The 23,311-nt window shown below is 57.1% G+C and overlaps 2 protein-coding genes across 2 annotated transcripts; one reads left to right on the top strand and one right to left on the bottom strand.

Moving 5' to 3' along the window:
* Positions 1 to 17: 17 nt before the first annotated feature.
* WDR31 (WD repeat domain 31) lies at positions 18 to 12,282 on the bottom strand. Its single transcript, XM_063352648.1, has 11 exons — positions 12,239 to 12,282; positions 11,153 to 11,265; positions 8,291 to 8,424; positions 7,355 to 7,484; positions 6,823 to 6,897; positions 5,667 to 5,811; positions 5,482 to 5,582; positions 4,781 to 4,848; positions 4,183 to 4,324; positions 2,783 to 2,945; positions 18 to 422 (listed from the first exon to the last, which is right to left on the bottom strand). Exons 3-11 carry the CDS (start codon positions 8,335 to 8,337, stop codon positions 262 to 264), a joined length of 1,032 nt encoding a protein of 343 aa, XP_063208718.1. The 5' UTR covers positions 8,338 to 8,424; positions 11,153 to 11,265; positions 12,239 to 12,282; the 3' UTR covers positions 18 to 261.
* A 22-nt stretch (positions 12,283 to 12,304) lies between these two features.
* On the top strand, positions 12,305 to 23,162 carry BSPRY (B-box and SPRY domain containing). The gene is made up of 6 exons (XM_063352643.1): positions 12,305 to 12,414; positions 13,835 to 13,933; positions 14,504 to 14,734; positions 16,639 to 16,664; positions 17,915 to 18,039; positions 22,108 to 23,162. Exons 1-6 carry the CDS (start codon positions 12,364 to 12,366, stop codon positions 22,632 to 22,634), a joined length of 1,059 nt encoding a protein of 352 aa, XP_063208713.1. The 5' UTR covers positions 12,305 to 12,363; the 3' UTR covers positions 22,635 to 23,162.
* Positions 23,163 to 23,311: the final 149 nt, after the last annotated feature.

Here is a 23,311-nt window from a genome sequence, read left to right as displayed (position 1 = left end):
TTGAGAAACAACGTTTCTCATCAGGTGGCCATTCACGGGACAATCCTGGCCCAGCAGTTGCCTACTGGGCTCCCACGTTTCCAGCTGGCTTAGGATGGAATCTCAGATGCCAGTGACTGTTCTGTGTTTACACTCGCGTTGTTCCTGGGGTGTAAATCCCCCTGCAGGGTTTCTGTCGCACTGTGTTCAGCTCCATCCACCTGGAGCAAGGGGAAGGAGGCTGAGCACTCCCTGCCCCGTGTCACGGAAAGTTCACTATGGTCAGAACACTGCCACCTCCTCCAGCCCCAGCTCCGTGTGGTCACTCATCTGGAGCACGTGAATTCCGGAGTTAGAACTGGCGCAGAGCAGCGTGGAGCTGTCGCAGACGGCCAGTGAGGCCAGCGGTCCCGATCCCTCGAGGCACAAGGTGGCCAGGCAGGCTGGGGAGGGAAGAGAGAAGTCACCCGGGACATTTGGTTTGCTGAGGTGAGACGTGACCACACCAACCTCCCGCCCTCTGGCTCAGCCCGAGGCGGGTGAGCTGCACCCCATCCCTGCGTCCAAAGGCAGCGGGATGTGCCCTCTGGAAGAGAGACGTGCCACTCCCGACAGTCCCACGGGGCATCTGTGCATTGCCCAGCTAACATGGAGCCAGGCTGAGGTTGGGCCTGCCCCTTCCCTGGAGAGCAGGCAGGGAGGGAGGGATGGACGGACGGACGGACGGATGGATGGACAGACCCCACTGGGCTCGCAGGGAGGCATTCCCAACCTGCCTTTTTCTCCCACAATGCTTACGGTCCAGAAAAGTTCTCCCCAGGGGCTGTGCTACACTCACCGTGCAGTTTTGATAAACCACCAAACGAGAAGCAGAAATAAGAATTACAACATCCAGCGCCACATCGGCCCTTCTGTTTGTGTCTATTATTAAAAAATACCCCGAGGCAGCATTTGTGCAGAGACACCAACCCCCGAGCTGCTGATAGAGCCGCGGTGGACATGGACGTACAGGCAACTCGCGGTGACTTACACCCCTCGGAGAACACCTGAGCTAAGGCTGACGGCTGTGGAGGTCGCCACTTGAAGGCAACAGGAGCAAAACAAAGCTGCTGCCGACCCCGCAGCCGCCTCGGCGTGCCCGGGCCGCGGCGTGGAAGAGGAGGTCGGTGAAATGGAAGGCGAGAGCTTTTCTGTGGGAGATCATCAGGTTTCTGTTTTCATCCCATGTTAAATCGGTGCATTTGGAGCAGCGCTGGGCTGCGGGGAGGGTCTGACGCTGACGACTCCTCCTGCGTTTGGTGCCCGGCTGTGAACCTGAACCACCTCCCAGGAGGTCTCCACCAGCCTGTCGCCATGGCAGGGCCTGGCAGGCAACAGCCTCTGCGTCCAGCTGCGGTGAGGACTTGGCCCTCACCAAGTCCCCCAGCACGCAGGGTTGGCCCCGAAATGCCTGTGATTCGCCTTCGAGGGGACAACCAGAGCGAGGGCAGCTGCCACCAGCCCTCCATCCTCCAGCACAACTTCTATTCTTTACAACTTCCCACTCTTATCTGCGGAAAGCCCTGGAGTTCCCCTGTTCTTCTCGATTTTTATCATTTGTCTTTTCATTGCTGACCTTGGATGGATCTTTAAAAGCCATCCTGTCATTGCTTCCTTTTAGTTTGGGAAGGGCACTCGTCATCTCCGATGTTATGCGCCCAACCAACCTCCTTCGCTGGAGGGGAAGCAGAAGCCCCTGGGGTTGCTCTGGGGCATAGAGAATCACAGAATCATGGAATCGTCTAGGTTGGAAGGGACCTTTGAGATCATCGAGTCCAACCATCAACCCAACACTGCCAAAACCACCACTGACCCATGTCCCTCAGCACCACGTCTGCCCAGCTTTTAAATCCCTCCAGGGATGGCGACTCCACCACTGCCCTGGGCAGCCTGTTCCAATGCTTGATGACTCTTTCGGTGAAGAAATTTTTCCTAACATCCATCCCAAACCTCCCCTGGCATAAGTTCAGGCCATTTCCTCTTGTCCCATCGCCTGTTCCTTGGGAGAAGAGACCGACCCCTCCTGGCTGCCCCCTCCTTTCAGGGAGCTGTAGAGAGCGAGAAGGTCTCCCCTCAGCCTCCTCTTCTCCAGGCTGAACCCCTCAGCCGCTCCTCACAAGGCTTGTGCTCCAGACCCCTCACCAGCTCCGTTGCCCTTCTCTGGGCCTGCTCCAGCCCCTCAGTGTCTTTCTTGGAGTGAGGGGCCCAAAATTGAACACAGCACTCGAGGTGGGGCCTCACCAGTGCCCAGTACAGGGGGACAGTCACTGCCCCAGTCCTGCTGGCCACACTATGGCTGATACAGGCCAGGATGCAGCTGGCCTTCTTGGCCACGTGGGCACCGCCCTGCCCTGCAGCTGGATTAGAGCAAAACCCAGAGATTTCAGGCTTCGTCAGGGCGTGTAGCGATAGGATGAGGGGCAATGGTTTAAACTGGAGCAGGGCAGGGTTAGATTAGCCATGAGGAAGAAGTTCTTTACACTGAGGGTGGTGAGACACTGGCCCAGGTTGCCCAGAGAGGGGGTGGAGGCCCCATCCCTGGAGACATTCAAGGCCAGGCTGGATGAGGCTCTGAGCGACCTGATCTAGTTGAAGATGTCCCTGCTGACTGCAGGGGGGTTGGACTGGATGGCCTTTAGAGGTCCCTTCCCACCCAACATGTTCTGTGATTCATCATGCCCATCACCACTGGGAGACAGAACCGAAGGAAGCAGTTGTGTTATCCCTGGGTGAGGCAGAGGGAGTGGGCAGGACCCTCCCCTACCTCCAGTGTCCCGCTCCCAGACCTTCACTGTGCTGTCGCGCGAGGCCGTGGCGATGCTGGGGACGAGCGCTGGGCCCCGGGGAAGGAAGACGCAGGAGGTCGTGGTCTGGAAATGCCCTTTGTACTCCCGCACTCGGTCCCGCGTCTGCCGCAGGTCCCACAGCTGCAAGGCAACGGGAAGCGTTTAGAGCTTAGGCTCTGCTTCCGTCACTTGCAAAACAGAGCTGTTTCACGAAGGAAGGAAGATGGTTTTGGATAAAGGGCTCCTCGCCAACCCTCCGAGTACAGTGTCTCCTGCCTTTGTCCCCTGCTCATGCTCACAGTCCTGGAGGACTTCGAACCCTGAAGGATTTTCACTGTTGGTGTCTGTTATGGTTTGAGAAAACCCATAGCAGTTTGTTGTCGTTTAGACAATCATTCTATCACCCGATGAATCGGGGAAAATAAGGAAACACAAGGGCTGAAATATAAATAGATCCAATAGGATAAGACTAAATGATTAACAATAATAATAAAGAACCAGAATTGATCGCAATACTAATATAAGACATACAAGAATTATACTCAGCCAATTATATCAGTAGGAAGCCGTGTACTCCCAGCAGGGGACAACTCTGTTGGCAATGGCTTCGGGACGAAGGGAAAGACTCAAGGGCCCAGCAACGCCATTGAGGGAGAGACAGACTACACAGAAAACTTTCTAATTTATATCGAATTACATCATCATGGTATGAAGTAATCCTGTTGGCCAGCTTGGGTCAAGTGCCCAGGCCTCGCTCCTCCTCATCCCTGCACCTGGCATGGCTTGAAAATGCCGAGACCTTGAATCCCACATAGCCTAGCTGGCTGTAAAGTAAATATTTTCATTAATTCAGACACTAGAGTCTTCCAAAAGTGCAAGTTTTCCCCAGCATTAGAAGGGAAGTTAGCCCTGTGTTGCTCAGCGCAGGACAGTGTCCGTTCCACGCCCATCGGAGCTGATGGGCTCAGGCCACGCGGGCAGAGAACCCCCTCTCCAGCTCCCGTCCTCAGCCCCGCTCCCCTGGGATGGGATGGTCCCATGCGCCTGCTGCTCACACGCAGGGCCGAATCCCTGCTTTGGAAACTCCTCCAGCACGGGGCTTTCTGCAAGAACCTCGTGCTCATGCCGTTACTGGCACTAAATCCCAGTGCTTTAATCAGGAAGAACACCTGCTTAGATATTCTCTGAGCAGAAGACTCGCCAAAGGGACAGGCAGGAAGACACCAAGCTCTGGCCCTGGCTGGAGACACCAGCATAAGGCCAACGCAGTGGGAGCAAGCGGATCCTTGGAGCACCGATCTGTTGCTTTCCACTGTACGCTGCGGACATTTGAGAAAACAAACCAGAAAAAGCAGGATGTGGTGCCCATCAGACTCACGGTGGCCTCGCCGCCCTCCCCCGCGCAGCCGCTGCTGGTGCTGAGGCAGAGCCGCCCGTCCGGGCTCACGTCGCAGCTGGTCTGAATGTGCCGCTGGGCTGGGAAGGCGTGTGCCACCTGCAGCTGCTGGCTGTCCCAGACCCTGCAAGGAGCAGGAGTGGCGAAGGAGGACTCCCAACGCCGCCGTGCCAGGATGGGCTTCCCTTGGTGCCCTCCCGCTGCCGTCCCCCGGGGCAGCCCCCATCCCTCCCCCCAGCAAGCCGAGCTCCCATCCCTGCACTTCCCTCTCCCGGATCAATCTCCAGCCAGAGCAGCTGTGCTGAGATTTCTTTTTAATAAATTCTCCTTTTTACCTGCAGTCACCTCCCACTGCTGCTTACAGCCACCGGTGTCCCCATACTGTCCTCCCCTGGCAAGAGACCACGCTCCAAGACCCCGGTGAGCTGGAGGGTGGCTTCCAGCCACCCCAGCAGGGTACAGGAGACCAGGCGGTGGACAAACAACCAAAGAAACAGCCCCTTGTGCACTGGCATCTGCCATAATCCCCACATGCCCCCAGGCTGTAACTCCCTTCTCTGCGGCCGCGTGTACAATTTACCTGATCATTTTATCCTCTGAGGTCTGGACGACGTAAGGCCCCCCAGGAACCCAGCACAGATGTGTGACCTGCGGAGAGGAAAGGATGAGCAGGAACCCGCCTCGGCACGCAGCCCAGGCCGGCGTCCACCCACAGATGCAGAGCCACCGAGATCCCTCCTCGTGCTGGGTGATGAGCAGGAAATGTTGGATAAAGTGTTTTTCTGCTTCCCACCGAAGCTGCTCCCCTACGGGGTTTGATGCCAGGGCGGTGACCGGGGGTTGTCTGCAGGCAGGGAGGTGCCAACAGGACACGGAGCCATGGGAACAGGGGTACCGCGGGCACCAGGAGATGGTGCCCACGGCAGCTCCGCTGCTGGGCTGGTACCGAAGGGAACGCGGCCCCCACTGCACAACGTGCTTCCCAACAGCTCTGAGCTGCAGCACGAATATATCGCCGTATGTTTCTTGGTACCTTTGTGCTCCTGGATTTGTTGTTACCTGGAGAACGGAGTAACCAACCTCAAGCTTTGGGCTCCCCAGGCGCAGAGGTAACCTGCGCAGCGCCCCAAGGGCTTTTGTGGCGCCAGGCTCGGAGCAGATTCACTCTACACGGCTTCACGTGCGACATAACCGCGCAGGCAGCGAGGTGCCACCACGTGCGACATAACCGCGCAGGCAGCGAGGTGCCACCATGGGATGCAGGGAAGCAGCGGCTCCTACCAGATTCCTGGAGATAGCGGCTCTGCCCAGACACTCTCCGGTCTCTATGTCCCACTTGCACACGGTGTTGTCTCGTGAGCCCGTGCACAGCTGCGAGGCATCTGCAACCACAAGTTAACGTTAAAAACAGAAGTCAAAAAAAGTTGCCAAGGAATCCCTGGGGAAGGGAGCGCGCTGCTCCTCACCCGGGCTCACGGCCAGTCCAGTAACCACCAGGTCATGGCCTGGAAAGCGCTGGCTTGGCCCCGAAGTCCTGTGAAGCTCCCACATCATCACCGTCTTGTCCCGGGATGCGCTGAAGAATCTGTTTGAGTCATGGGCAGAGGTGACCTGCCCAGGACAAGACGGGAGAAGCCGGTTACTGTCCTCACCCACCAGCCGGGGATGGCAGAGCACTCCCACGGTCGTGCCAAACCCAAGACGTGCAGAACCGTGACCGGGGAGAGCCTGACTCTGGTTTGGCTATGCTGGCTATTGCCCAATGCCCGTGCTGCGACTCCCGCTTCCTTCTGCTCTGCCGGACCCCGGCCATGGGCAAACCCCCCACAGCGGGGCTGGGGAACCGCCAGCCCCAGTGCCACCGCTGCAGCCCCGACTGCGGCCACGCCATGGGGGCCGTCGGGCAGCGATGGTGTGCCACCCGCCAGCGGCACCCACATCCTCGCACAACCGGAGAGCTGGACGGTGGGGGTGTGTTTGTGGATCCTATTCTCAGAAACCATTAATTTTATGGGAAAAACTTCCTCGAAAACCCAAATGAGCCCAGCGCACGGTTGCTTTGCGCAGTGGGATGAACGAAGCCCCCTTCATCCCTCCAATACCCCACAGCACAGGGGACCCGCACCCACTGGGACTGCCCCCAGCGGGAGGTGCACCGGCCACGCTGCGCACACGTGTGCGTTTGCTCATGTGTCCCGTGTTTGGTCTCCGAGTAGCACGTTTGGCTTTGTAATCAGGACGCCAGAAGGAAAATGAAAGCCCCGCTGTTCCCAGGCATGGCTGATTTCTACAATAACGATGACTCTAGTGGAACAAGACCTGAAGCAAACGGCATCTCCGAATCGAAAACTTGACCTAGTAATTCATGCTGAGTTTTTGCTACACAGTCTCTTGGAGGGGAAGATAAGCATACGTCCAAGCCCCCTGGAGCCCTGTTTGGTCCAGAGGCAACCCCTCTGTGCTGCCTCCCCAGACAGCAAAATGCCAGTTGGGACCCTGGGAAAAACCTGATGCATTCTGATGCCCTGCCCTCGCCTTCTGATGGAGCAAGGCGAGCCCTCTGTGCCTGACAAACCGTCGCTCCATCATTCCCGGTTCCCGACAGGAGACCCCAGCACTCACCTTGGTGACCTCCCGCTGGTGCCCCACGAACCGCCGCAGCGCAGCCCCGGATCTCCAGCGGCAAACGGCCACACTCTGCAGGGGCAGGGAGAGGCGTCAGCAGCGGCCGCAGGCGAAGAAGGACCACGCATGTTCTTGGTTACATTATACCGAGACCCACACACAGTCCGAGCTTGAAGAGGGAACAGATTCGTCTGGTTTTGAGCTGCTGTGGCAAACACAGCTGTCTTTAGAGCCCACCCACTGCCAGGTGACATAAGAAAAGGGCCAGTCCAGCGATCCCAAGCCTGGATGAGAGCACTGGATGCGATCTGAGCTCTGGAGAAGGTTATAAAATTTGATTCAATGTGCTTCAGCGTGTGCCCTCGCTCTAAGCTCATCTTTTCTTTCTAAATTCAGGAACTGACAAAGTTGTTACCATTCGCAGAGACGTTTAAAGCTCACATTCAAACCACATCACCTTCTTTTCTCTCTGTCGATACATTTTCCTGCCTGTGAGGGTGCGTTGTGCCCTGTGGCAGGGGCACCTCACCTTATCCCTTCCTCCCGACACACACAGGTCCGGCGTGAGAGCAGCCACAGCAGCGACGGCGTCGGTGTGCACGGGGCCGAGCTGCCGAGCGGCTCGGACGGGTCCCGTCTCTTCCACGGAGCCATCGGCCCTGCAGCAGAGAGACAGCGGCGGGAGCTGCAGGGCGTTTTAGGGCAAAGTCAGGGTGACGTTTCCCTCTGAGACCGAGGTCTGGGAGGTGGCACCACTGGCTGGGCTGCAGAAGGACAACACCTGCCTTTAGGAAGCCGAAGAGAAGCTGCGAATGGACAAACGCATCTCCTGGACTAGGCAGGATGGAGCAGACCTATTCCACCTCTAGCGCTGCCAAACACTTAGACATTTACTCACTCTGTGCTGGTGCAAAGAACAGAAGAAAGCTGCTTTTCGATCTTACCGACCTCCCTTCCAACCAACGCCCCTCGGACTCTGCTGCCCTCCTTCACTCTAGCACCAGCCTTGCCAAGCACCTCGAGTCCCCCTGTGGCCACCCTGTGCTGGCAGCTGGTCTCAGGGCAGAGATCGCCCACCCTCCTGCCACATACCGAGCTATTTCATCCTGCCGAGGAAAGCTGCCGAGAGTCTTTGAAGAGACAACGAAGCAGTTTTGGGTATTTGGGGCAAACAGGTGACCCTGGGGCTGCCAGCCTCCAGACCTCTGCCTTGGCCACCACAGAGCGTGACCACCCGCCACCTTCACCAGCTCGGCCCCTCCTGCAAGCTGGATTTGGGATTTCAGTCCCCCAAAAAAGCCAAGCAGTCTTTCGAAGCAAGAGTCAAAAATGAAAATTGGATTCGTACGTTCAATAACGAAACCAAAGCCACGTGCTCGCTGTATTCTCTGTTCATTTGCTGTTCTCCATTCCCTCTCATAACTGGTTTATTGACTCAAGACACGACCACCTGGGGCTGCGTTACCTGTATTTGGCAGGGTGGAAGCTGATTTTACTCTGCAGCTTCCCCATAGCCCCCCCGAGGAGCGCGGCTCCCGCTATGGCCAGCAGCGCTGAACATCACATCAGCATCTCAGGCACCTTCTGCTGGGCCGTGACCTGGGGGCGAAGAGACACGGCATTACTGGGAAGCCAGAGAGGTTTCTGCTTCTTACACATAGGGGATAAACTGCTGATAATACGTTATCTATGTCTTAACTTCATTTAGGGTCAGAGGAAAAAGCTCAGAAGATGGGACATCTGGCGCTCCCCAGTCAAACTTTTTGCTTGGAGCAGAGCCAGCTTCAGAGATGAGCTTACTGGGACCTTCCAGCTGAGCTCTAAGGACATCCAAGCATGGTGAGGCCATGACAGAGATGGAGCTGCTGCCTATAATTCCTCTAGCGCCTAACAGCTCCTCTCACTCCAGTATCTGCTCTTGACTTCCATATTTCCCAGAGGTCCCAACCTCTAGACCGGCAAACGAAGGTCTTCAGACTGAAGCTGACCGGTGGGACTGGATCTTTAGACCAAGAAAACTGCGGTCACAGGCAGCCCACACTTCAGTGGACCAGCCTGGCTTAACGTAAAGCTTGACATGGTCTTCCCACAGGCTGAGGAACACTTTGGGAACAGCAGCTTCTATGTCCAAACCCCAGGTCCGGGCTAGACAAGACCATCTTGCTAAGCCAGATGCCTTCAGCAAAGAAATACTTGCTGTCCAGGCTGAGACCAGCCTGCCTGGTCCCAGGGCATCCCCCAAAAGGAGCATCATGACAGCCAGCGCCTGCACCATAGAATCACAGAATGTGTTGGGTGGGAAGGGACCTCTAAAGGGCATCCAGTCCAACCCCCTGCAGTCAGCAGGGACATCTTCAACTAGATCAGGTCGCTCAGAGCCTCATCCAGCCTGGCCTTGAATGTCTCCAGGGATGGGGCCTCCACCCCCTCTCTGGGCAACCTGGGCCAGTGTCTCACCACCCTCAGTGTAAAGAACTTCTTCCTCATGGCTCATCTAACCCTGCCCTGCTCCAGTTTAAACCATTGCCCCTCGTCCTATCACTACCAGCACCCGACCGGGTGGAGGAGGCTCCGGCGGAGCCAGGCTGGGGCCGAGGCAGCATCTCTCCCCTTCTCCTCCTGGGTCACAGACCGGGCAGAAACCAGTTTCAATGACAGTGAATTCCCACCTACAGTAATTGGCTTCTTCTTAGCTCAAGACATACTAATTGGATTTAGTCTGCGCTAGGTGTACGCCAGTGTTCCCGTCTTCTGGGTCAGTAGTATTTTGTTAATAAAAACCAGAAAAAAAACCCACCTGCTTGCTCCGGCAAAGAAAAAACACGCTTCGGGCTCTGCCCACAAAAACTTGAAAAGCAAATACTAGAAGCACTAAACAAGAAGGGTTGGGTTTCTACAAAACATTCCCTTTCTAATTTTACCCTGTCAGCCTTTGTAATTAGCAATTAGTAATACCCAGTTAATCTCCACCTGTTCTATCCGTGAATATGCAGGTTCAAAAGACGTGAAGAACAATAAACCCTGCAGTTGAGGGGCAGGAAGAATTCAGCAATTTCCCTCTTTCAATCGGACCGAGCGTCCGGATTGTTTCAGTACATTCAGAACAAACCTGACTTTTCTTTGACAATGGGAGAACTTGGGAAGTTGTTTCTCCTGCAAAACAAGATTCTAGGAAAAAGCAAATATGTAAATGCTGATTTTTTTTAATTACGCTGATTACTCTGTTTGCCAGCCCACAGTCAGTTCCCCCACTCATGTGGTTAACGCGCACGTGTGACCGTCCCCATCTGCACATCAGCTCCAACCGAGCTGGACCAAGGCTGAGAGCTGCCGGTGGCAGCTGCAAGGAGAATCCCAGACCAGCCAGGGTTGGCAGGGCCCTCTGGAGATCACCCAGTCCCACCCCCGGCCAGAGCAGGGTCACCCAGAGCAGGTGGCACAGGAACGCGTCCAGGCGGGGTTGGAATGTCTCCAGAGACGGAGACTCCCCCACCTCTCTGGGCAGCCTGTGCCAGGGCTCTGCCACCCTCACAGCAAAGAAGTTCCTCCTCAGGTTTAGGTGGAACTTCCCATGCTCAAGTTTGTGCCCGTTACCCCTTGTCCTGTCCCCGGGCACCACTGAAAAGAGCCTGGCCCCATCCTCCTGACACCCCCCCTTTCAGTATTTATCAGCGTTGATAAGATCCCCCCTCAGTCGTCTTTTTTCCAGACTGAAGAGACCCAAGTCCCTCAGCCTTTCTTCATCAGAGAGGTGTTCCATCCCCTCAGCATCTTGGTGGCCCTTTGCTGTCCCCTCTCCAGCAGTTCCCTGTCCCTCTTGAACTGGGGAGCCCAGAACTGGACCCAGTGCTCCAGCTGTGGCCTCCCCAGGGCAGAGCAGAGGGGGAGGATGACCTCCCTCCTCCTGCTGGCCACGCTCCTCTTGATGCCCCCCAGGATGCCATTGGCCTTCTTGGCCACAAGGGCCCATTGCTGGCTCATGGGCATCCCGTTGTCCCCCAGGACTCCCAGGTCTCTTTCCACAGAGCTGCTCTCCAGCAGGTCAGCCCCAACCTGTCCTGGTGCAGGGGGTTATTCCTCCCCAGGTGCAGCACCCTGCACTTGCCCTTGTTGAATTTCATAAGGTTCCTCTCGCCCAACTCTCCAGCCTGGCCAGGTCTCTCTGTGTGGCGACACGGCCTTCTGGTGTGTCAGCCACCCCCCCAGCTTTGTGTCATCAGCAAACCTGCTGAGGGTGCTCTCTGTCCCCTCATCCAGCTCATTGATGAATATATGGAACAGGACGGGGCCCAGTACTGACCCCTGGGGAACACCGCTCCTCACTGACCTCCAACCAGACTCTGTGCCCCTAATCACGGCCCTCTGAGCTCTGTCTTTCAACCAGTTTTCAATCCAGAGAGCGGGAGGCGTATCTTGCATCTGACTGCGTTCTCCTGCCCGCTGAAACAAAAAAAAAAAGAGTAGATTTTTCTGAATCCTGAACAAGAGCAGCACTTGCTCGGGCAGGACGTTCATCGGAAGTTTCGCTATCTGCCAGGCTTCCCTCCACGTGTTTATCATGAATCCGGCCCATCACAAAGCTCTCTAATAAAACACGGATCCTGCAGCAACTGAGCTGTACAAAGCTACATCTCCAAAAGCCTGAATTTCAGGCTGGAGGATCTCCCGTCCTCCCTTCCCCCAAAACGCAGTGCTGAACAGAAATCACAAACATTTTTTTTACTAGACTAGATTATTTTTAAAAATATCAGGCGCTGCAGGGAAATCCGTACTGTGGAATAAGGAAATAACAATATCCACAGCATCGAGCACAGAAATCACAGCAGAGCCCTCTCCCCACTTTCACGGGGTGTTAAATGTCCCTTAGGAGAGGGGACAGGGGCAGCCCCGAGTCCCTATAGCCGAGGGTGGCCCCGGGGGTGGTAAATGGGTGCATGCCGGTTCCCTGCAGATGGGGGGAGCCCCACAAGCAGGATGTGGCGGGTGCACTGTGGGTGCAGCCCAGGGCCCTATAGCCGGGGCAGCCCCATAGGAAGGCTGTGGGGCCCACACGGGTCCCTATAGCCGGGGCAGCCCCACAGGAAGGCTGTGGGGCCCATACGGCTCCCTATAGCCGGGACGGCCCCATAGGAGGGCTGTGGGGCCCACACGGGTCCCTATAGCTGGGGCGGCCCCATAGGAGGGCTGTGGGGCCCATACGGGTCCCTATAGCTGGGGCGGCCCCATAGGAGGGCTGTGGGGCCCATAGGGGTCCCTATAGCGGGGGCAGCCCCATAGGAAGGCTGTGGGGCTCATATGGCTCCCAACAGTCGGGGCAGCCCCATAGGAAGGCTGTGGGGCCGGAGGCAGCGAGGCTCGGGGGCAGCCCCCGCCCCGGGCACCCGCCATGGGGGCCGCCCCGTCGCACACTCACCCGGCCGGTCCCCTCCGTCGCGTCCCGCCCGTCCCCTCGCCTGTCCCGGGGCGGGGCGGGGCGGGGCGGTCGGTGCGCGGCCGGGCGGGGCCCCGCCGCCCCCGCGGCAGGTGCCGGGGCGCAGCATGGCCCAGCGGGGCGGGGGGCCGCTGGCCGAGCGGGCGGCCGAGCTGCGGGTGAGCCGGGACGGGGTCCGGCCCGGAGGCCGAGAGGGGTCCGGGGCTGCCCGCGGTGGGGGCCCGGCGGGGAGAGGGGCCGCGCTTGGGTCCGGGCTCGTCCGGGGTGTTCCGGTGGGGCGTGGGGGCCCCCGTGGCCCTGTGAGGGGTCCCCCGTGGGGAGGTGGGTTCTCTGTGGGGCTGCTAGTGAGGTGTGGAGCCCACACAAGGGCTCCCCCGTGGGGATGGGGGCAGGCTGTGGGGCCACATGAGGGGCCCCCCGTGGGGATGGGGGCTCTCTGTGGAGCTCCTGGCGGAGCGTGGGGGCCCTGGTGGGGTGTGGGACTGTGTGAGGGGTCCCCCGTGGGGAGGTGGGTTCTCTGTGGGGCTGCTGGTGGGGTGTGGAGCCCACGCAAGGGGACCCCGTGGGAATGGGGGCAGGCTGTGGGGCTGTGTGGGCTCCCTGGTGGGGCAGTGGGGGTCACGGGTGGGGTGTGGGGCTGTGTGTGGGGTCCCCCGTGGGGGGGTGGGTTCTCTGTGGGGCCGCTGGTGGGGTGTGGGGCCGCTGGTGGGGTGTGGGGCTGCTGGTGGGGTGTGGAGCCCACGCAAGGAGGCCGCTGTGTGGAAGGGGGCTGGCTGTGGGGCTCCTGGCAGGCCGTGGAGCCACATGAGGGGTCCCCCGTGGGGATGGGGGTTCTCTGTGGAGCTTCTGGCAGGGTGTGGGGGCCCTGGGGGGGGGCGTGGGGCTGTGTGTGGGGTCCCCCGTGGGGAGGTGGGTTCTCTGTGGGGCTGCTGGTGGGGTGTGGAGCCCACGCAAGGGGTCCCCCGTGGGAATGGGGGCAGGCTGTGGGGCTGTGTGGGCTCCCTGTTGGGGCAGTGGGGGTCACGGGTGGGGCGTGGGGCTGTGTGTGGGGTCCCCCGTGGGGGGGTGGGTTCTCTGTGGGGCTGCTGGTGGGGTGTGGAGCCCACGCAAGGGGGCTGCCGTGTGGAAGGGGGCTGGCTGTGGGGCTCCTGGCAGGCCGTGGAGCCACATGAGGGGGTCCCCCGTGGGGATGGGGGCTTTCTGTGGGGCTTCTGGTAGGGTGTGGAGCTGTGTGGGGGGTCCCCTGTGGGGAGGTGGGGCTCTCTGTGGGGCTCCTGGCAGGCTGTGGGGATCCTGGGGGGCCCCTGGTGGGGTGTAGGGCCACGTGAGTGGTTCTCCATGGGGAAGGAGGCTCTCTATGGGGCTCCTGGCAGGCTGTGGGGCTGTGTGAGGCGTTCCCCATGGGGATGGGGGTTCTCTATGGGGCTCCTGGCAGGGCGTGGGGCTGTGTGGGCCCATATGAGGGATCCCCTGGGGGGGAGTGTGTCTTCCCCGAGGACCCCGGCAGGTGTGGGGCTGGGTGGGGGCTGCCTGAGCAAGGGGAGGCTGGGGGCCGCCATTGCCCCGTCTGCATTCCAGAACAAGATCGTGGACCGGTGCGAGCGGCTCCAGCTGCAGAGCGCGGCCATCACCCGGCACGTGGACCAAGTGCTGCCTGCCAAGGACCAGGCCGTCCTGGTGAGTCCCTGCCCCGTCCCCCGGCGTGGAGCGGAGCCAGCCCCATGGGCTCCCGGCGGAGCTGCTGAGCTCCCGGGAAGCTGGTCGGGCTGCAGGGCATGTCCCCTTCCCACCCCACGGCTGGCGCAGGTGGATGCCAGGGCGCACTTGCGATTCCTGCTTCAGCTGCCTAAAAAACGTACACAAACCATAAACTTCTTGGCGTTGGCGTACAGCCATCAAACGTCCCACTAGGACCAGTGTCTTACCAGCTCTTGATTTTATTTGTGTTTCGCTTTCACCGTTCTTGTGGTGGCTCTTTCTTACTAATAGCGAATACGGGAAGATCTGCTGAGGGATGGGACTCTGCTCCCTCGCAGGTTGTCACTCCGGTACCAGGGTTAGGCCAGGAGGCAGGTTTGGGACCGGTTGTCCCGTTTACCTCTGCTTGCATCATGGTGATTAGTGTGGCTTGGGCTTCATTGAGAGTAATCTTCACGGCTGAGCCCACAGAGAGCTGGCGGAAGTGGTTGGTGCCCGTGTTGGGGTTGCAGCGAGGCTGATGATTCTCCTCTCTCCTTGCTCCGGCAGAACACGGCCAATGCGGCGCGGGAGCTGGTGATCCAGAGGCTGATCTTTGTGGGGAACGCCTGTAAAAATGAAGAGCAGCGGTTGCTGGAAGAGGTGCACGCGGAGGACGAGCGGGCGCACCAGAGCATCCTCACCCAGCAGGTGCACTGGACTGAGGCTTTGCAGAAGCTGGCTGCCCTCCGAACCTACCTGGTGGACATGATCACCAACCTGGATGACGAGGGCCTGGTGGTGAGTATTGCTCCTTGTACCTGGGGACAGGTCAGTCACCTCAGAAGTGACCAAGACTTTTTATCATGGGTATGGTAGGACTTCAATATGGTGTCCAGCAGCTTGCTGCGCTGACAGCAAGGAGGCAGAGTTGGACAGGACCTAAGTTTGCAGGACTAGCTGAAGGAACCTCCTTCACCCGGTCCTGAGAAGCCCCGGTGGTTTCTCGGTGGTTCCTTGGGCATCTCCTCTGCCCGATTCCGCTTTTGCTTGCAGTGAGGTTCAGGACCAGCCAGGCTCAGGTCTCCATCCTCTTGGCTTGAAGCTGCCAGCTCAGGACAGACCTGCTCTTACAGCAGGCAACTGGGCCACCAGTTTTCTAGTGTTCTGTCTACTTTTAGTCAAAACGTGACCCTTGGGAGCACCTGCAGTTCTTCTTGAAGGTCTGCCCTGTTGTCTGTCATACCTCTATTTGGGATATTTACTGTGCAAAGCTCGGTTCCTTTTCTGGCTATTGAATTGTCTCTGTTCACCCAAGTGATTCCTCCCATTGTAGACAGGAGCGGGTGGGCGTTGCACCTCCGCTTCCTCGCTCTCAGCCTCTGCTTGCCACATGAACTTCGTGAAGAGGGGGGCAGCAGCTCTGCTTCGGAAATGGAACTGATCCCATGTATGGAATGGCTGTTCCTTTGGTGGGAAACGCAGCTTCTGTCCTGCCCTGGCGTCTCAGCTGGCTGGGCTGCGGCCTCGCCACGGAGAGCGGAGGTTGGATAGCAAGGGCCATCAGATACCAGTGTCAGGAAACAGCGAGACCCCCAGTTTCTCCTTTCGCCACATAGTGGAAGGAAAATAGGGATTGTACGTTCCCCACCTTGGATTGTTGGTGTTGGTATTTGTGTCTATCAGGAATAGATAGGTGTCATGTCAGAGGAAAGTGAAGGGCACGAGGAGCACCCTGCAGGTCGTAGCTGAGGAAGGGTCAAGTATTTTCCTTCCACTTTGCTAATTGGGCTGTACCTTGAGAACGCGCCATTGCCAGGGGGTACAGAATCAAGTGGGACTGATCAGGAGGTTATCTGACTCCTGGGTTAAGTCCTCTGCAGCTTCACCCCCTCTTGAAAGCTTTGGGGGTGGTTTGCTGACAGCACAAGGTGTTCTTGCAGCGTGTCCCGGTGGGTTGGGGGAGAGGGGGGACCTCAGGGCCGGGGTTCTCATGCTCTGGGCAAGGCAGGGTGCAGCGGTGAGAGCTCCCAGATGCAGACGGGCTGGTGCCTGTCAGAGGGTATGGAGTCAGAGCTGGTTCTTTGTGGGTCTGAGACTGTCCACCTGCCTCAGCTCTCCCACACATTTCCCTTGTGCCAGATGATCCAGCTCTACTTGCGGTCTTCTCCTCTCACCCCACTTATGTGTGCAGTAGGGTGGTGGTCTGGATGCTCCCATGGCCTTTTCCAGCTATTTGTCACCCAGCCACCCAGTCCCACTGCTGCAGCAAGCATTACGCCTAGCTAGATGTGGCAGATGTATCGCCCCCAGCCATTCCCACTCATTTTCTGAGGCAGGGAGTGGAAGGTGCTGTGGCTGAAGAAAATGGGTGTTGAATGCTCAACCTGCGTCCCAGGGCCAGCGCTGGGGTGAGGGGTGGTTTGCCCAGAGAAGCTGTGGCTGCCCCATCCCTGGAGGGGTTCAAGGCCAGGTTGGACGGGGCGTGGAGCAACCTGGGCTGGTGGGAGGTGTCCCTGGCCAGGGCAGGGGGTGGCACTGGGTGATCTTCAAGGTCCCTTCCAACCCAAACCATTCTATGATTCTCTGGCTCGGGAAGGAGGACAGTGCTCCCTGGGTCCCGGGTTTGCTGTGCCCCAGCCTGTGTTTGGGATTTCATCTGTGGGGATTTCAGCTGTGATGACTCTTTTTCTCCTTGTCCCCAGAGTGCAGAACAAGAGATCTTCGAGAGGTTAGTACCTGGCTGCTCCTGGGCCTTTCCCTCGCCACCGCTCCGTGCTTGCCTGCACCCCCTGTGGCTCCCATTTGCTATTGCTCCGGCGGCAGGTGACACCCCCTCTCTCCTCCCTCGCACTGCTTTTGTTGAGGACAAGGACAGAGCACAGAGATGCCAACATGGCGTCTCCTCTCTGCTTCACGTGCTGCGCTGCAGCTCAAGACAGAGCATCCCGGCACGTAGAAATGTGTGATGTCTCCCTGGAGGCATTGCGGGATGTGCTGGTCCTTGCTCGGGGGAGACCTTCTCCAGCTCCTTAGTAACTCCACAGGGCTCTCTGGCGGATGGAGCTAGCCTGTCCCAGGCTGTTGGCAGGAGGTAGGATTGTCCACCTTGGAAGCTGATGTGCTCTGTGCCTGGGGGCTGTGTGGGGGTCTGCTGGCACAGCATCACCTGGAGGAGCAGCGTGCCCAAGCCCTCATGCCAAGCCCAAGCTCCGCACTTGCTGCCTCCTTCCCGGCTTGCAGGGAGGGGAGAACCAAGTGTGGGTGTCAGCGTTTCTGTCGGTCATGATCAGTAACGCCGGGCTCCCTTCCTTGAGAAGGTGTCTTGGCGGCTGCGTTTTGACAGGCGTTTGTTTCCGTGGCTGCTGCAGGGGTGCTGGCTGGGCTCGGCTGCCCAGGGGACTTTTCAGGAGTATTTTTGCCTGGACCCTGCCTGTAGAGAGTAAGAAATCGGCCGCTGCACATCACCTGCTGCCACTGCCAGTGCCTTTACTTACAGCCATGAGTTCATGTGTACTGCAGGCCACAGGAACCCAGCAGACCCTTAGTCTCCTTGCCGTGCTGTATGAAACCCCAAGTCCCGGCTTGCTCTGCTCTCGTATCGCCCTTTGCTCTGGCACCCAGGGTTTGTCGATAAAGAGGGAAATCTGATTCTCTCACTGCACCCTGTTCATTGTGCTCCTCTTGTACCTCGACAGCCGCTCTCAGACGCCTTTAATCTGTGTTTGCTGAGCGAGAAGCCTGTTGACTCAGGCTGCTGGGATTTCAGAAGGGACTGTAATCTAAGCCAACCGAAAGTATCGCTTGGGAGGAGGGCGGAAAGTTTGTCCAGAAACCCCTGGTGCAGTTTCGCTGCAACAAGTTTCTCTTGCAACTGCCCCAGCTCATATTTCTTTCCTACTTCCTAGTCATCTTAAATGCTTCCCAGCACTGGTCAATAAGTCATTGTCTTTTGAAATAACTCTTGTTTTCCTTTGCTAGGACAGAGGTGGCAGAGGGAATCTTAGAGCCACAGGAGTCCTCGAAGTTAAACTTTAATCAGACCTGCGTTCAGAGTCCGCTGCTGCATCGACTGTGGGCCTCTGCTGTTCTCTGCTGCGTCGCAGGTTGGTGTCTCGCTCAGGTCCCACGCTCTCTGGGAATTCCTGCATGCTTGTTCATGTTGTGCCCAAGAAACATCCTGGTGCTGGGTGAAAACATCCTGATGCTGTGTCCTGCCCAGGACATGGGCATCCTGCCCTCCTCTGCTGTCCCAGCCCCTGCTACTTGCTTAGAGCCCACAGCCGGGGGGCAGCAGCAGCTGTAGGAGGTTTGGGAGTGGGACAGAGACTTGAAGCAGCTGGTTGTGGCTAAGAGGAGAATAGAGGTTTGAAAAGACTGTGTCTTTCATCAGCTCTGTTGATTAACCTCACTTAGTTTCCTGGGTCACATCGCTGGCACTTTCCTGACAGATGCTGCCATAGGAATCTGTCACGGAAATTCCTCTTTACTGCGTTTACCTTTGGCCTGCTGGTGATTTTTTGGTGAACTCACCCACGTGGCGTCTGTGAGATGCTCTGATGTGTGGAATGAGAAGTGAGTAAATGCAGGAGCTTTCTGGTCATAAGCTGAAATTGTGGCTGTGCACGAGCTGGTGGTTTGTGGAGACGTTTGTGATCTGGTTCAGCTCTTGCTGTACGGCGAGGTTCCATCGGAGGCGTTTGTCAGGCCAGTGACGTGCTGTGGGTATGGTTTTGCCAGGTTGGTGCCAGCTCTGTTGAGCAGGGAGAGATGTTGTTCTTCCGGCTGTGATCCGCTTGAATAGCTGATTGTGAAATGTTTGCTTTTACTCTTGCTTCCAGGCCATCATTAGAGCGTTTCAAATGCATTTTTTTGTTCCTCAAAGGTGGCAACATCCTTCACAATTTGAAAACGTTTGTCCTGTGTGCCACCTCGTGAACAATACCTGGGGTCACCTTCCCAAAGCTCTTGGGTTAACCTTTGATTTTTGCTCATCTCACTCTTGATGCTAATGAGCGAGTTCAGCTTTTCCCTGTTTCCAGGTCCCTCCCCAAGGGATGTGCTTCTGGATTTTATTCCTCTTGTGTTTTCCAGCATTAGCTTGAGAATCTGTGCGCACTGGACAACACCGTCATTTGCTTCTTCTACTGCAAATTCTAGTGTTGCTCTCCCTTTGTGATTCGTTTCCCTCTGTGTTGAGTCTTTGCATGCTGGCAGCCCTGCAGACTCCGGCAGTTGTACCTTGGCAAAGTTGAGCAGGTTCTCAGCTGACGTTCAGAGCTGTCAAGTCACACGGGAAGCCTTTCCCTCATTCTCTTTGTTGTGGCATGGTTTTCTTATGGATTCCTTTCCCAATAGCATCCTTGTCCAATGTAATGACTCTCCGGCATTCGATCCTAGTAGTGGGTCTGTTGGTGCTATTATTAGACTCTGGTTTGTGGGTTTGGGGTGTTTTTGTGGTTCCATTTGAGTGCCGTTATTGCATGCTGAGGATGCCTGTCATATCCACGCTTATCTCACTAGTCCATAGTCCACCCAGGACCTAGCCTTAGTGATTTAATATTAACTGCAGTGGTCCTAACTTCCATTAAGACACAGGAATGTTATGTTTCACTTGGTGGTCCCTCCTCCCAAAGCCAGTCTTGTTTATTTGCTTGAGAAGAGTAAATTCCTAGCCTCTAAAAAAGGATTCTAGTAAATTCTAGCCCTGTAGCCTCTAAAAAAAACTTGGAAACCAACAGGTAAAAGAGCCTGGGAGTGTATTTCACTCTCAAAAATAAACGGGATTCCTTTGATGTCTGCACTTGGCATCCAGGCTTCTGTATCGCTTATGTTTGGGGTTGGCAGCTTCTTCCTGAAACCAAGAGATGATGTAAATCTCCTGGCACCTTTCTGGGAAGGATCTTGGTTCACGGCCACTCGTGTTAGTCCCGCTGAGGGGCAGGTAAGTGGTGATGCTGGCGGGAGACCTGATGGAGGACCCTCTGCAGGGGTGACACGGACTGAAGCTGTCCCAGCTGGCTGAGACCTTGGGCTGCTCCACGGTGACCTTCTGCCCCAGAGACCAGGCTGGGCCTGGATTCCACCTTGGTGCCTAAATCTAGATACAAGGATTTTAATTTCAGGTGTGCGAGTTTGGAAATGGGAACTTGGATTTTTAAAAGTGGTAAAATGTGCTGCAGTTAACACATACGTACTCGACAGAGATGTTAACCGTGTTAACATACGCAGCATCCCTCTTCTCTCTAAAGTGGCAAGGCCACTCCAATGGGTACTGTACACAGAGAAAATACATTTTTGGGGTGAGATGAATTCCTGGTGGAATTGTTCATCAGAATATATGGGAGTATCTGAGGGCAGATTTGATCATGACGAAACACTTGTCTGTGCGGGAAAATTTGCTGATCTGAATTACTCTGCTGTTACTCTGGCAGCCCTTCCCCTCCCTCAGATGCTCCCCTGTAGCCATAATTCCCCAACGAAGCTACACGGGTGTCATTGGGGTGGTATTTCCTCGTGCAGATGATCCCTGTACATGAACAGCAGAATGCAGCCCCGTGCCTAGGTTAGATGTGTGTTGCACAATATGAGGTTTAGTGCCTTTCTTCTGTCAGAAGAAGATAAAGTCTCGTACTGCTCCGTTTTCTATGAATTCATAGCAGTGTTTGGCTTCCTGGAAAGTCAACCTACAAATAGGCAGCGTGAGCAAATACAGCCGCGGAGACCTACGGAGGGCACAGCGTGGCGGGCAGGCACGCTGCAGAGCATTTGGCTGCTGCTCGGTAAAATAAATCATCAGATGAATGCGGTCGTCTGCTTCAGATGGAAGGGGATGTTGTCTTCAGCTCCTCTTTCTGCTCGCTCGTGCCCGCAATAGCTTCCACCTAACGTGTGAGCGTGCGCGGCGCTTCCACCTTGTACAAACTGATAATTCAGCCTGTTTGTGTCTCCTGCCCGGGAGCAGCAGGGGGGGTGCAGCACTAGGAATCCCCTCGACTGCTGGTCGGAGGGATGCTGACCTGGGTCCACGTAGGTGCCTGGAGCAGGTCGGGCTCTGGGATGACCCTGTTCAGGCTTAAGCCATAATGGTTTGATTCTCTAAGGGCCTCATCCTGCCATGTGCTGGATGCCGAGCAGAGGCTGGTTGGGAAATACGTGATATGGTGGAAGCCACATGGTGAGAAGCCTCTTGCTGGCAGCAGGGCTGGGAGAGCAAATGACTCACCTGCCCCAGCCTTGTTCCTGTGGCGGTTTAAGAACTCAAATGTGAGGGTGGGGGAAGGCAGGGCAAGGAGGGGCACCTGCGGGTAGAAACTCACTCTCCCCGTGAGCAGGGGAGTCAGCTGGGCATCAGCTTCTCTTTTATTAGTGAATTTACAGAGCGAGGGGAACACTTGTGTGGTTGTTCAGCACTCACACCCGGTCTGTGGACCTGCTGAGGGTCTGTCACCCGCTGTGCTGGGTGCTGTCAGCCATCCAAAGTGGAGCAGACCCTCAGCACAACCATCCTCTGGCCAGCCCAGCTCTCACCCTGGGCTGCAGCTCGCTGGGTTTGTGCTGTGGCACCCGGGCAGCCCCTTAATTCAGGGCAAAACCAAACAGAGTCATGGCCGTGCTCATCTCCAGTGCCTGGTGCCACCTCCAAAAAGCTCCACCTGCTCCAAAAGGGCCCAGGGTGGGTTGATGAGTGACTTGGGCTTTACAGGAGGAAAGGGATTTCCCCTGCCCAGCCCTCTCCTGTTCTTCCTCATTCCGGTATTACCGGCTTTGCAGGTTTTCTGCCAATGGCCCTGCCGTCCTTGCTGGGGAGCAGAAGTCACCCGCAGTGGGGGTGGGAAGGGACGAAGGGACGGGGCTCAGATTTGGGTCTCTCCCAAAAGCGGAATGAACTGAACCTGCTGAGTTGTGTTTTGTGGGGATTTGGGCCAGGGTCGGAGTAAAACGATCTCTGACTCTGCAGGACTTCTAGTGGAAGGCTGGAGAGGTGAAATCTGGGCTTTGAGGAATCTCTGCCTTGTTCTGGCCCTGGCTTGAGAGGGGAGGCTGTGGGGAGCTCGAGCCACCGACACCATGCCACCCGGGGGGAGCAGACTGTGTCTCGGATGGCTGTGACCTTGTTGAGTGGTTCAGACAGGGGCCACCGGCCACTGCTCACTGTGTGGCTTCTCTTGCAGGCTCACAGGAAATTCACATTGATGAGAAAACCATCAGCCCCCACCTCAGCCTGTCAGAAGACAAGAAGACCCTCACATTCAGCCCCAAGAAAGCGAAGGTGGACTTGGACTGCCCCGAGCGGTTTGACCACTGGCCCAATGCTTTGGCTACTGAGGCTTTCCACTCGGGAGTCTGTGCGTGGAAGGTCAGCGTGGAGAAGAGCTGTGCCTACAAGCTGGGGGTTTGCTACAGCTCCCTGCCGCGGAGGGGCTCTGGCACCGAAGTTCGCCTGGGCTTCAATGCCGCCTCCTGGGTCTTCTCGCGCTACGACAAGGAGTTCAGGTTCCTGCACGCCGGCCAGCCGCAGGCGGTGGAGCTGATCCGCTCTCCGGCCGAGATCGGCGTGCTGGTTGACTTTGCGGGAGGAGAGGTGCTCTTCTACGACCCCGATTCCTGCACCATCCTCTTCTCCCACCGGGAGACCTTCGCGGAGCCCCTCTATCCCGTCTTTGCTGTGGCGCACCAGAGCATCTCGCTGGTCCAGTGAGCCAAGCATTGCACTTGCTGCGGGGTGAACATACAATTGTATATGCAGTGACTGTATATACGCTATACATGGGGGAAAGGAGCCCAGACAGGGCTGCTGGCTTGTGTACAGTGGTGTTTAGACAAGACCTGCCTTCAAACTACGTCTGTTCTTCACGCGTTTTACGGCAGCTTTCCTCTCCCCCTGTGTTGGCCGTGCTGGGGCGAGTGCTCAGGGTAACACCTGGCTCTGCCGGCCACTTTTGGGTCAATCACTGAATTCCTCTCTGACCAAGGGCAGCTTTCCAGCCTGACGGTGGGCTTTAGAAAACAGGAGAAATACTAAAAGATGTGTTTGGAGGAGCTACATGGAAGGGAACGTCACTGGGACACAGCTGGAGACACGCTTTTGGAAGGAGCCACCCCATGCCAGAGCAGGGACACGGTGGGGGGCTGTCACCCCTGGGGAACCCACGTGGGGCTGTGGGGCCCATGGAGGAGCAGAGGAGTAAGAAACAAGGAGCAGCAGAGAGGAACCCAACCTGCGCTGCTCCTCGCTGCCGAAGGGAGCGTGACATGGCAGAGACATGGGGAGCAGGCGGGGGGGAAGGAGGGGTGTTGGACTGCAACTGAAGCAGGGAGAAGGGCAGGAGAGGTGTTTTCTTAACTCTTTAAAATTTCTCTTTATTTCTCAATACT

The sequence above is a fragment of the Chroicocephalus ridibundus genome, chromosome 15 (assembly GCF_963924245.1).
Source record: "Chroicocephalus ridibundus chromosome 15, bChrRid1.1, whole genome shotgun sequence".
Taxonomy (NCBI): Eukaryota; Metazoa; Chordata; class Aves; order Charadriiformes; family Laridae; genus Chroicocephalus; species Chroicocephalus ridibundus.
This window is presented reverse-complemented; position numbering and strand designations above follow the sequence as displayed.